General features: G+C 32.5%; 1 protein-coding gene and 1 pseudogene across 1 annotated transcript; both read left to right on the top strand.

Moving 5' to 3' along the window:
- The first annotated feature begins 8,280 nt into the window (after positions 1-8,280).
- LOC123683123 (putative ankyrin repeat protein RF_0381) lies at positions 8,281-9,048 on the top strand. Its single transcript, XM_045622020.1, has one exon. It carries the CDS (start codon positions 8,281-8,283, stop codon positions 9,046-9,048), a length of 768 nt encoding a protein of 255 aa, XP_045477976.1.
- Positions 9,049-9,967: 919 nt separating this feature from the next.
- LOC123683122 lies at positions 9,968-12,543 on the top strand (annotated as a pseudogene).
- Positions 12,544-14,540: the final 1,997 nt, after the last annotated feature.

Genomic DNA, 14,540 nt, shown 5'->3' with positions numbered 1-14,540 from the left:
AAGAGTTTTGTTGATGAAGGAGTCTGATTTAGACTCTGAATCGTCAAAATAGTAAATTAATTCATAAGGTTATTGTTCGTTTCTTTTTTGGTAACACTTTTTCATCCTGACATATTCTTGCAATTATTGCGTAGGAGCATTTTATTTCAATTTTTTGAACTCGTTTCAGAAATTCAGAGTGACAACTCTAAATAAATTTTTCTTAAAGATTCCAATCTACCGAAAGGTCTCTCAGAGGCCTAGGAAAGTCGGGATAAAAACATTAAACAAAAAATGCATTTCGAACAACCTCTACATAACTAAGCAATAAATAAAACAAAATTCCATAAAACCTCACGATGCAATTATTGCATCATTAAATACGTTCGATTCATCGTCAAGTTTCGACTTGAGCGGTGGGGTTTGGAATTAACTACATACCTACAAACTTCGAATTATAGAGGTAAATTTGGTGCGTCTTCGACTTATAGAGGTAAAAATGGTAAAATATATCCGTAAAATCGTTTCGAGTTATGCATGGAAATTTTTTCGGATTAGACAGGTTTTTCCATGGGGATTGAAAATAATTCGAGTTATCGAGGATTTCGATTTAACGAGGTTCGAGTTAACGAGAGTCCACTTTATTTCCTAAAGCAAGGTACATTTAATATTTCCAATCAATTTCTAGTACTATATGGACATACAGGTTGTTATACTGGGAAAAAGATATACTTTAAAGGCGAATAAAGTACACCGAGCTGGTTTCAAATATACAGGGTGGCCACTTTTTCAATGGGATTGTATTGGTAACTTTTAAACCATAAGAGTTAGAAGGTCGGTCAAATGGAGAAAAAGTTGCATGCATAGAAGCATTATCAAGCAGTTCAAACAAATCGAAATTATCAGGGCCGGTTATTGAGATATCATAGGAAAAGTAAATTCTGTCATTTTGATTTTTCTTTTTTTCCCACTTTATTTCAAATATTATCAAAAAATGTTACAGGAATTTTTTATTCGACAGTATACTGTTCTCAATTTGACGTGATCAGATTTCGTATCCAACGTTTCGTGCTGACCTGTATATTTTATGACACTTTTCGAAATAACTTTTAACGCTGAATTCAACGATATATCATACAATGTCATTCAAAGTTGATTTTGAGGTGATTTTGACCCTTATCCAATTTTCTTTGGGTCGGATCTATAGTGAATGCAATTTATCAAAAACTGCTGTCAATAAAATAGTCAAGAGACGCGAATACAATGATTTTAAATTTGAATACCTAGCCTTGCAAAACTTATATCGTAATGATATCAAAATAAAGTTCGATTCTGTAATTTGTTTCAACGGAACAAATGACAAATCCAACAATAGTGATTTCTCGCGAGAAGATTGAGAATGTATTGGAAGGTATTCAAGAAGACGAAATAAGCAAATGTATAAGAAGTATGGGTTCCAGAAGTGCATTTTACAAAATGGTGGACATTTCGAACACTTACTTCATTTATTTTCATTTACTTTCGAATAATCATTCGATGTTTCTTTCATCAAATGATAATTTGTTTAATTATTATGAATTGAGATATGTAAATAATTATTACTTGTTTCTTGATTTGATTTTGATATGTTCCATTTAGTTCAAGATGAGTAAGTTGATTTTCTCATCGAAATGTATTGCATGTTGTTAATTAAACTAAATGTACCTGAATGTAATACAGATCCGACCCAAAGAAATTTGGATAAGGGTCAAAATCACCTGAAAATCAACTTTGAATGACATTGTATTATACAGGGTGTTTCCTAAACATGCGGCAAAAATTCAGGGGGTTGTTTCTTGGACTATTTTAAGCATGTTTTTTCCTTGGATGATTTTTGAAAAACCTCTTTATTTCGAAGATACAGGGCGAACAACATTTTTCATATTTTTAAAATTAATTATAGTTTAAATAAAAATGCGTACCGCACTGTGTTTACTAAGTAGGTAAAATTTATTTTTAAATTTGTTTAACAACATTCCAATTACTAAAAACGGCCAGTTTTTTGACTAAAAATCATTAGTTTATACCACTCCAGTAGAAAATGTGGAAGACTTGCGAAATCGGATCATTGCTGGGTGTAACTTAATAAGAAATGATCCTGGTGTTTTTGAAAGGGTTCGGCAGTCAATGAGGAGAAGATTGGATGCTTGTATGCTGGCTAGAGGTGGTCATTTTCAACAGTTTTTGTAGGTTGAGTTGAATTTTCATGTAATTTTTCATAATAAAATGTTATTATCTGAAATTTTGTTTCCCCTATATCTTCGAAACAAATAGTCCAAGGAACAACCCCCTGAATTTTTGCCGCATGTTTAGGAAACACCCTGTATATCGTTGAATTCAACGTTAAAAGTTATTTCGAAACGTGTCATAGAATATACGGGTCCGTATTGAAAAAAATAAGGTTGAGGGTGGCCCAGAGAGCACGAAACGTTGAATACGAAATCTGATGACGTCAAATTGAGAACAATTTACTGTCGAATAAAAAATTCCTGTAACATTTTTTGATAATATTTGAAATAATGTGGGGAAAAAAGAAAAATCAAAATGACATAATTTACTTTTCTTATGATATCTCAATAACCGGCCCTGATAATTACGATTTGTTTGAATTGCTTGGTAATGCTTCTATGTATGCAACTTTTTCTCCATTTGACCGACCTTCTAACTCTTATGGTTTAAAAGTTACCAATACAATCCCATTGAAAAAGTGACCACCCTGTATGTATATGTACCTCAGTTATTTTCACTGTCAAGATATTGGGTCTTTTAAATTTTACTAATTTTTTTCTGGGAGTCATAACAAGAGAACCAAATCTGTATATTTTCTTCGTCTTAGCCACACATGTTCGTTATTCAATGCTCAAATTAATTAGTCAATGACCATAAGGAAAATCCAGGGTTGAGTAAACAAAAAATGATGAAACGAATGTATACTTGAAATAACATCCTATATGTCAGAATTTTGAAAATTCGTTTGCAAATTTAAAAAAACCCAAAAAACTAAGCTATAGCTCGTGCCCATCTATTGTGTACAGATATTTGTACTACACAAATTTTCAACTTGATAGTGAGGTTTCAAAAACTTTAATACAGACCAAAATAAGGTTTCTGAATAACTTTTAATAATATATAATTATTCTTTTGAGAAAGAGCAATACAAATTATTAATTTGAAACAATGAAGCATATGTGTCGATGAATCTCAGTATTAATAATGGAATATTGGAACTCTTAAATTCATAATTATTTTGATATTACTATTATGAAAACATTGTAAAATACATTCGTTTACAAATTAATTTTCAAAAGACATCAGTTTTTCTGAATGAATGATTGAGACTTGAGGTGGAAAGTAATTTCGTACCATTAAAATCGAAAGAGGAAATTTATAACTCTGGAACGATAAATAATAATATAGTAACAATAATAATAATAATAAATTTATTAAAGGCTACATATTTACGGTTGAAACTATTATATTTGGTAATATAGGAGTAATATATATTTTATCTCCATTTTCAACTGTAGTTGCCATCTATTTTTATTTGGTCGCTCAATTTTAGGTTTATAATGAATAATAATATAATAAAAAAACCGTCTTCTTATCATTCGCCGTTCGGTGCTTCTATAGAAAACTTTGAGAGATTACCCAAATTGAACAAAGTAATTCCCGTATACTTGAGACAAACTAGCATTCCTAGCACAGGCGTATCAAGGTACTATTGCGCCTGTGGCAATGAATAAGAGAGCGCCCCATTTTCGAAGATTTTTGTTCATCCATTATATTTTCGTTGAAGTTTTATAATAATACACAATTTTATACAGGGTGTATATATACAGGGTCTTCCACGAGGAACCTCACCCATATTTATACGGGAAACTACTGAACGTATTTTCATGAAATTCAGCACTTATAAGTATTTCAAGAATGCTGATGAAATCTAAAATATTTTCAAGGCATGAGCACCTCCGGTTTTTCCGGAAATGACATCAACTTCCGTTTTTCAAATTGGAACACCATTTTTTTATTGCAGAAATAGATTCCTTAGAAAATTTCAAGTTATTTTGATGTAACATTTTTCAGTTTTGGTTGGAAAATTTTCTCTGAGCGGGAAAATTCGAAAAAAAAATCGAAAATAGAGCTCCGCTGAAACAAGAATAACTTCGAGGTTTTTGGATGAAGAATTTTCATTTTTGGGATTTTTCAAGATGTAAGATTGATGTATCCACTTAAAAAATCGAAATCGCGATTCATGATACAGGGGGTGAAAAAATCGCTTTCAAAGTTAGGCATGACAAAATCGTGAAAAATCAATTTTTTCAAATTAGAACCCCATTTTTTTATGGCAGATATTGAATCTACGTTAAAATATAATGTTTCAGCGGAGCTCTATTTTCCGATTTTTTTTTCGAATTTTCCCGCTCAGAGAGAATTTCCCAACCAAAACTGAAAACATCAAAATAACTTGAAATTTTCTAAGGAATTTATTTCTGCAATAAAAAAATCTAAATAAAAGAACCTGAGGGATTGGTTTAACTGTAGTAGTGTTCAATTGTTCAAGGCTGCAGTCAACAGGGTCCGGATTGCTGTGATGATAGCTAACCTCCGATAGGAGATGCACTGCAAGAAGAAGAATAAAAAAATGGTGTTCTAATCTGAAAAACGGAAGTTGACGTCATTTCCTGAAAAACCGGAGGTGCTCATGCCTTGAAAATATTTTAGATTTCATCAGCATCGTGAAATACTTATAAGTGCTGAATTTCATGAAAATACGTTCAGTAGTTTCCCGTATAAATATGGGTGAGGTTCCTCGTGAGAGACCCTGTATAGTTCCTAGCGAAAACATTTAGGGAGCTATTCTTTGTCACAAAATAGGGGGATCCTTCATATGAACTTTTTTTGTGAGCCTCCCACTGCTTGAGTTATAATGAGATAATGAAAGAAGCAATTCAGTTAGGTTATATGCATTTGGTTGAGGATGAATATTTAAAAGATTCAGAACCTGCGTATTACATTCCTCATCATGCTGTTGTTAAACAAGGTAGTTCGAGAACACCAATTCGTGTGGATTTGGATGCTAGTACATCATCCGATAATGATGTTTCGTTGAACGACATTTTACATGGTTGTCCAAAACTACAAACCGATCTATTTTCTTTATTGCAGAATTTTAGGTTGTTTCGAATAGCGATTACAGCGGATATTCGACGAATGTAACATCAAATAAAATTAGTTGATTATCAATGGAGGTTTCAAAGATTGCTTTGGCGTTTCAGTCCTGATGATCCGGTTCGGGTATTTGAATTCAATCGTTTAGCATTTGGGGTAAAATCAAGTCCATATTTGGCTCTTCGTACTACAAAGCAATTGATAAAAGAAATTGGATGTAGTTATCCGAAAATAGTTTCGACAGATGTTTACATGTATGATTTGGTTTGCAGCATTCCTTCCGAAGAGGAAGCATTCAATTTTTATTCACAATCAGTGTCATTATTCGCAGAAGGAAAATTCGAGTTAGTTAATAACTAAGTCTCTCGATCTATTGAAGTTAATTCCTAATGATCAACAACTTGTAAATTCGGTAACATTTGGAACGGACACAAAAACTGGGTGTTATGTATATGTTCGGAATGTCGCGAATGAATCGTTTTATACAATGTTTTCAAGAGTTTCGTCTTGGATTTCTATTTTACGGATTACGGTTTGGGTACTTAGATTTTTGAAGAAGCTTCACTAGAGGAAATTCATTGAAGCAGATGATTTGAAAAGAGCGGAGATCGTATTGATAAAAATTGTTCAGAATAAAGCATTCAGATCGTAAATGAGGTTATTGAATTCAGAAAAAAAAATTTTTGGAAAATTACGCAAATTGACTCCTTTCATCCAAGATGGAGTTCTCAGGGAGGGGGGCGATTAGAAAATTCTTCGTTCGAGTTTACTAGCGCCCGTGGCAAGTGCCACCTTTGCCATGCCCTAGATACGGCACTGATTTCTAGCTATTATAGTTTCGGAGTTACGAGCAAATGACTCTGGTCGGAGCATGTTCATAGAAATTTTTTATATTGATAGAATAGAATAGAAAAGAGTTTATTTAGTAACAGATTACAGATAAACCCGAAAATTACAGCTGTGTAGTATTCACTCGCAGGTGAACGACTGTGTACAGCGAAAAACAAATCCCATTCTAAACGGCTATAAACAAACTAACAATAACCTTGTATTTTTTAAATACAAGGTCTCTTCATCACTTCTTGACCTCATTCGGTGCCTGGCCTCGTCCTTCCATCTTTCTCGTCCTAAACCGATATGATGTTTATTATTTATTTATTACTTTGTTTTTAGTCCCGTCAACACCAATTCAGATAATTACACATGCAGAAGAGAAGCGTATCTTAACCTAGAAAATACAAGTTCTCAAATCATTTTGTTCAGTATTGAAAACTTCCACATCTAATTTTTTATATATTATGATCAAAAAGTTAATAGATGATGGTATAACATAAAACATTTTCTTGTTTTTATCCTGTGAATTCAAAACATTTGAACTTGTTGAAGCCAAATAGAGACATTATCAACAATAAAACTAACAAAAAATAATTTTAATATTTATATATCCAGCATATCGAAGCCGGCATTATCCATTCCGAAATCCGAATGATAATTAAAAATATTCAACTCCGAAAGTGAAAGAGCTCAGAGTCCGATAATAAAATATTACATAAATTTAGTATTATCGTGGCAATACGAATTTTGAATCGCATAATTATGTGAGAATGAATTATATGGGAATTGCATTTTTTTCAGTTTTGTTTTCCATTTAAAAGAAGTGATAGTGTTCTCAAGATAGGAGGATAAATGAAGTATCCCAATATATTTAAGAAAAATAGCACTACTAGTTTCAGAGAGATTTTAGAATCTATACATCGCTAAACGTAAACTATGAAGCTTCAGGTGTGTTATTTTTTCCCGTACGATCCTAAAATTAAATTATTACAAATAATGAAACAAACCATTCTCCGACCAACCATTCCTCGAAGAATATACAAATCTTTATCCTTAGTGTGAAGATTATGTCGAAAATGATATACTTATATATAAATTCATAACTAGAAGTATAAGAGCTTTTACTTCCTGTGAGAATATTGTACCTATTTAATATCACTGTAACAATTTTTTTTTATATTAGATGATTGTGTGTTTTAAAGTATTAGAGAAATTAATTGTTTCGATTTGGTTTCCATGATTTATGCTTGAAAAAAATCATGGAATATATTCTGGACCTAGCATGATCGATGCGATGTAGCAATTCTCACCGAAAAACTTTGTCATAGGAAAGATCATGTAATTTCAACAAAAAAATTGTATCGGAACATATGTTCGATTTCAATTATTTAAGTTGAGGAATGACTTCAACAATTTCTTTCATTCTATTCTTATTATGTATTATTAACAAAAAAGTATACTTAAAAGCTTGTTAGTTTATTGTCAGTAGTTTCTCTAATTGTCATGATCTATTATTACTCTCAAATTGTAGCAAATTGATACAACGCTAATAAGTTTACTCCTTTAAAAATGTACGTTTAGAGCACGGAAGAGTATGTCGATCATATTCATTTATGGTTGATGCAAACGCATGCGCGTAAGTGCAATAATTAGGTTTATTGAATACCTACTGACAATGAACTGAAGTGTATTTACGCTTGTTAGAATAAATGAAACTTCTGAAGCCACTTATTTCCCTAAATACTTGAAATAGGACTAATGTCCCATAAGGTTTTTTGTTAACCCACGCAAAATCCCAATTATGTTAGATATGTTGCCACTGAAAAATAATATTGGCCATATTTACAAATTCATCTGCGGAATTCAGAATCTGAAATGAAGATAGCCAAAAGTTTATTGATTGTTTCCTTCGAGACATCGTTTTTATAGCAGGACAGACAGAAATATTTGAAATATACCTCTATCATCATGAAATGAAGAATATTTATATTAATTCGTTAATTTTGGACATAATGTTCTATTGGTTAAGGGGTATTTAAGATTTTTTCGGATTTCACAAGGGACGATCCCGGGTTTGGGTCCCTCCGCTGGGAATTTAACGAGATCGTTTTTTCATATTTTGCATTCGAAAAGGCAATATTACCCGAAATATAAATTTTGTAGTTTATTGCGATTGACCAGTCGTCAACCGCATAGTGTGTAGTACGTAACGAAAGCAATATTAAGATATAGTTTTTAATTTCAGATCAACAGCTAGTAATGAGTTGTCTTCCTCATGTTGACGTTAACTTCGCCTATGTGGATGAGAACGAAGGAATACTTCATGCAGCGGTACGGAAACAAAATACAGATATCGTTCAATATATCGTGAGAAGATTATCTGTACAAAAAATAAATGAAGTTGTGGAATATAATCGCATAACAGCTCTACATTTGGCTGCGATGATGAAAAACGAGAGTATTACAAGGATACTTCTTGAAAAACAGGCAAATGTACACGCTGAAGATAAAAAAGGTCGTACTCCACTTTTATATGCAGTGAAACACAATAAATTGGAACAGTGTAGATTACTTCTACAACACGGAGGGAGAATTGAAAATAAACCTAAAAGGGCGACGAAATTATTCAACGCCTTTTTTTGTCATGGCAAAAAATTGAATATAAATATATTTCAATTTTTATTAGACCACGGTTTGAATCCCAACACTACTGATGTTTATGGCAAGACAATTTTGCACAGAGTGGCTGAAAGCACTCGAATTCAAAATGCGGTAAAATGTGGCGAACTGCTCCTCAAATACGGTGCTAACATCAATGCAATAACCAAAAAAGGCGATTCAGCTCTTCACCTTGCAGCTGATAACTGTTCGGGTCTGCCATTTTACGAACTCATGTTCGAAAATGATGCGGACCTCAACATATGTAATAAAAAAAATAAAACATTCCTTGATGTCGTCAACGAACGGTCTGAGATTATCCTTCAAGTCTACAACAAATATTTAGTCCTGGCCAAAATCAGATTATAATTTTGGCACTGTGCTTTTGGATCCGATCGAGTACTCGGAGTACATTGAATGCACAAAAGAATTGAGCAGATTAAAAAAAATTGAAATAAATACCACAAAATCTTTTACTTTATGGCACATGATAGTTCAGGATGATGAAAAGATATATCGGCATTGTGTAAATGAAAGACTGGGTGATATCGTTTCTGAACAAATTAAAAACTTTCCAATGTATAAATCTGAAATAGAGAGGAAGTACAAAAGAACTTTAAGATTACCGGAGGCGGAAGAGAGAGCATACAAATTATTGCAAGTAATTTCACGCTCCATATTGGACTACAGCTCTATGAGACTCATATTGCAGTATCTTCCGACAGCAGATCTCGAGAAATACTAGAAAATGGAAAAATCTAAGCTAGTCACGAACGATGACTGAATAACTGGGCTGGGAGAAAAATAATCCTTGACATTATGTGCAATACTATTTATTTTTTGTGTTCGGGTCATCCATTTTCCAAACTCATGTTCGAAAAGGTTGCGAATATCAACATATGTATTAAAAAAAATGAAACATTCCTTGATCGTGTCATCGAACGGTCTGAGATTTTCCTTGGAAGCTTCATCAAATATTTAGTCCTGGCCAAAACCAGAGGAAAAATTGATTATTATTTTGGCACTGTGCTTTTGAATCCGAACGAGTTCGCGGAGTACATTGAATGCCAAAAAGAATTGAGCAGATGAAAAAAATTGAAATTAATAACACAAAATTTTTCATTTTGTGGCACATGATAGTTCAGGATAATGAAATGATATATCAGCATTGTGTAAATGAACGACTGGGTGATATCGTTGCTGAACAAATTAAAAAGTTTCCAATGTATAAATCTGAAATAGAGAGGAAGTACAAATTTAAATTTGTGAGGAGAGAACTTGTAATTGTGTAAAGTGATATGGCAAAGTTAAGAAAAGTACGACGAAGGAAGAAGTTTCGTTATAACATAAACAGGAAAAGATTGAGGAATAAAATTAACAACTGTGGAAAAATTAGTTGTAAAGAAATTGCTGATCAATGGGAAAGGCAAAAGTCTTTCAAAACTAATATTAAAGAAATTTGACTATCGATTTATCGAAATGAGTGGGTTAAAATAAATAATAATCACAAACCAGAGGAAAAATTTAATATTAAGACTCCAAATGATGATGAATGGTATGTAGAAACTTAAGAGGTTCAAGAGGACATTCCAGCTTCTGAAAATATTGTGGTGTTAAGTTTGTTAAAAGAAGTAAAAGCTCCTCGAGCTAAAGGTTTGAGGTTATCTGGTTCTGTTGTAGAATGGGTAACATATTTGATGGACAAGTATGGCAGTGACTATAAAGCTATGGCGAGAGATAAAAAAATAGGGATCAAGAAACATGGAAACAAATTAGAAGGAAAATTAAATTATTCAAGAATATAGAGGAGCAATATTCTGAATATTTGAGGAAGAGAGTAATACAAAGCATTGAAAGTGATTTTTCATCAGATGCTGAATTATAAATTTTCACCAAATGAAGCACACTCTAAGCAGGTCCATTTACAGAACAAAGAGCTATGGAGGTGCATAGACATTGTCTCAATGTCCAAAATAATAAAATCTTTTTGTGACAGAGATACATAATTGCTGACAAAATTTTGTATGTTTTGATTTATATTGAATGAAGTGTTTTAAGATTACAGGAGGCGGACAAGAGAGCATACAAATTATTGCAAGAAATTTCACGCTCCCTATTGGACTACTACTCTATGAGACACATATTGCAGTATCTTTCGACAGCAGATCTCGAGAAATACTAGAAAATGGAAAAATCTAAGCTAATCACAAACGATGACTGAATAACTGGGCTGGGAGAAAAATAATCCTTGACATTAGGTGCAATACTGTATAATTTTTGTGTTCGGATCTGCCATTTTACGAACTCATGTTCGAAAAGGATGCGAATCTCAATATATGTAATAAAAAGAATGAAACATTCCTTGATGTTTTCATCGAACGGTCTGAGATTTTCCTTGAAAGCTTCATAAAATATCTAGTCCTAGCCAAAACCAGAGGAAAAATTGATTATTATTTTAGAACTGTGATTTTGAATACTATTGATTTCGTAGAGTACACTGAATGCTTAAAAGAATTGAGCAGATTAAAAACAATTGAAATTAATAGCATAACATATTTTAGTTTGTGGCACATGATAGTTTAGGATGATGAAAAGATACATCGGCATTGTTTAAGCGAGACTGGGTGAGATCGTTGCTGAACAAATTAAAATGTTTCAATGTATAAAGCTGAAATAGAGAGGAAGTACAAAAGCGATGATGAAAAATGAAAGTATTACAAGAATACTTCTTGAAAAACAAGCAAATGTACACGCAGAAGATATAGAAGGTCGTACTCCACTTGTATATGCAGTGAAACACAATAAATTGAAACAGTGGTGTGTGGCTGCAATATTTTGGAGTTGTGAATTGTGTTGTGATACACGAAGACGATTATGGAAGTGGTATTCGAGAAAAGAAGTGCATCAGAATTGATTACTGGTAAAAAAGTAGAAAATAAGGAAAAGGTGGTGATACGTTATGAAACAATACCTTCTAAACAGAACATATCTTCCGGAACTACGAGAAAAGACGAAAAAATTGAAGATGGTGTTATTAGTAAACCTAATAGTAAGAAACTCAAGAAAAAGAAACTGTTGATCAAAAATGAAAATGAAAGAGACGTAAAAACAGACACTATAAACAACGAAGGCTCAATGAAGGAAATTGTTGAGAACAAAGAAATTTTTCAATAAATATGGTGAAGTTGAATCGGTAAGATTCAGGTGTCCACCAGTAAAAAATATTAGCTCATCAAAAAAAGTAACTGTCATTAATGGAGAATATCATCCAGAACGAAATAGTCGGATATCATATGTTAAATTCCAAACAGAAGAAGATGCCAAAAAAGCTCTAGAAGCAAATGGGGAAATTTATAAGGATCATCATCTCAGAGTATATATTTGCAAATCAGATGAAAAACATGATGAAAGTAAAGCTATATTCATTGGAAATTTAACACCAAATACTGAGGATGATCAACTCTGGCAAACTTTTCAATCATGTGGAAATATTGAATGTGTAAGAATAGTTAGAGATAGCAAGCAACACTGGAATGGGAAAGGGTTTTGCCTATATAAATTTTACCAGTTCTGATTCGGTACAACTAGCACTGGAAATGGAAGATGTTAAAATAAACAAGAGAGTAATTAGAATTCAACCGTATAATACGAAGGCTGCCAAGAAAAATAAGTTGAGAAATGTTGTCAAGGCCATCAAACCTAAGAAACCCAGAAATACAGATGACAAAAATAATTTCAAAAGAAAAAGAGAGGACAATGAAAATACAGAGGTTGAAATGAAGAAAAGGAAACTTCACATACACCTGAGACAGATCAATCCTTTGCACGAACAAAAGTGCAGACCAAAAAGAAGAAGAAGAAGAATAAAGGTGCACTGAAAAAACTCAGTATAGCTCAAAAATTGATTTCATAGTTACAGGAAAAACTATTGACTATGCTCACAATACAATACAGAAACTGATCCTAAGTGACCCATAGATCAATTTTGTATATAGTAACGCCTTCTAATAACTTCACCATAATAAAGAACTGCTCCTCAAATACGGTGCTAACATCAATGCGATAGTTCGAAGTCCATTATTTGAAACATTCTGGAATATAATGATGTAGTTGATTCTCATTTCACCAAAGAAATTTTCCACACAAGTTCATTTAATTAATGTTTCTGTTTGGAAAAACATCTTATATGCAAGTTGGGAGGAATTTTTTTTTACAGTGAAGTCAGATCCAGGTTTCCCAAGATAATGAAATTGGTGAGTTCATTTTAAAGATTTTCTCATAACATATTGGAATTCTTCTTTTGCCAAAAATTTAGAAGCTATAATTATACTGGATTGTTTCAGGGGAACCACGGGTCAATATTTTTTCTGTACATCTCATGTACACATAAAATTTGGGACTGAATTTGTTAGAGACATGAAATATTCAGGGTACAAATATCTCGGTAGAGTTAGACAGAACACCCTGTTAAGTGATTTGTTGACAAACGAGAATGATTGAGAACGCTTAGATGTTGCCTCATTTTTGATGAATATTTTCGCTTTTTTTTTTTTTTTTTTTGATACGCATCTCTATATTTTGGGAGAAATTACATCACTTGAGTGCTTCCTGCACATTGACAAAAATTTGATCATTTCATTAGACGATTTTTATTATTAAACAATCAAGTTGATATCATTGAAACAACAATCTTTTTCATCAATATTATGATAATTTTAACGTAAAGAGCGAAAAAGCTTCAGACTTCACGTTAATGATCTTCTTAATTCTTTCAGGACGGTTTGGACCTACCTCCGCCAATATGTTTTGACCTAGCCGATGAAGTAACTCTACCAACTCCTGCTCAGACGTTTCTTTGTGATGATAATGCCATCATACGGCAATTTCTTGAACAGTATTTCACATTATTCGACAGTGAAAATCGACAAATGTTGATACAGGCATATCACGAACAGGCGATTTTTTCAATGACTATGGCATATCCTTATGGCACCAAAGATAAGTCTATAAATTGGCTGAATTGATACAGCACCGACAATAGGAACCTTCTCAAGTTGACAGACCCAGAAAGAAGATTCAAGCTCTTGAAACAGAGATAATGAGATATAGAGGTAAGCCGATAGGTAAACCAAATATTAATTAGGGTTATAGAGTTAAAGAATAGTGATATTTATTCCCTATAATAAGAGTAGATCGTACATAATTGATGAATTTATAAAATAATGAATTAACAATAGAAAATTTTACAATGCAATAGATCAACGTGTCTTTATGTTGACAAGAGCCAATCGACAAATTCTGAATATTTTAAAAGTTGTTCTGATGAAGGAGTCTGATTTAGACTCTGAAACGTCAAAATAGTAAATTAATTCATAGTGTTATGTTCGTCTCTTTTTTCGTAACATTCTTTCATCCTGACATATTCTTGCAATTATTGCGTAGGAGCATTTTATTCCAATTTTTTGAGCTCGTTTCAGAAATTGAGAGTGAAAACTCTGAATAAATTTTTCTTAAAAATTCCAATCGGTAGATTGGAATTGGAAATTGGAAAATTGAAAATTGAAACTTGACGATGAATCGAACAGATTTAATGATGCAATAATTGCATCATGAGGTTTTATGGAATTTTGTTTTATTTATTGCTTAGTTATGTAAAGGTTGTTGGAAATGCATTTTTTGTTCAATGTTTTTATCCCGACTTTCCTTAGCCTCTGAGAGACCTTTCGGTAGAAAGGATCAAGAAAGATACAACAAAATTAGACTTTTTTCAACTCAACTCATAAAATATCCAAAACATATCATTCTTTTTGTTTCAGAGAGCTAGAAGCCAAAGACCTTGTACTGAATATAGCGCAAGGACC

Source organism: Harmonia axyridis, chromosome 6 (assembly GCF_914767665.1).
Source record: "Harmonia axyridis chromosome 6, icHarAxyr1.1, whole genome shotgun sequence".
Lineage (NCBI taxonomy): Eukaryota > Metazoa > Arthropoda > Insecta > Coleoptera > Coccinellidae > Harmonia > Harmonia axyridis.
Note: the sequence above shows the minus strand (reverse complement) of the source record. Positions and strands in the feature narration are given on the sequence as shown.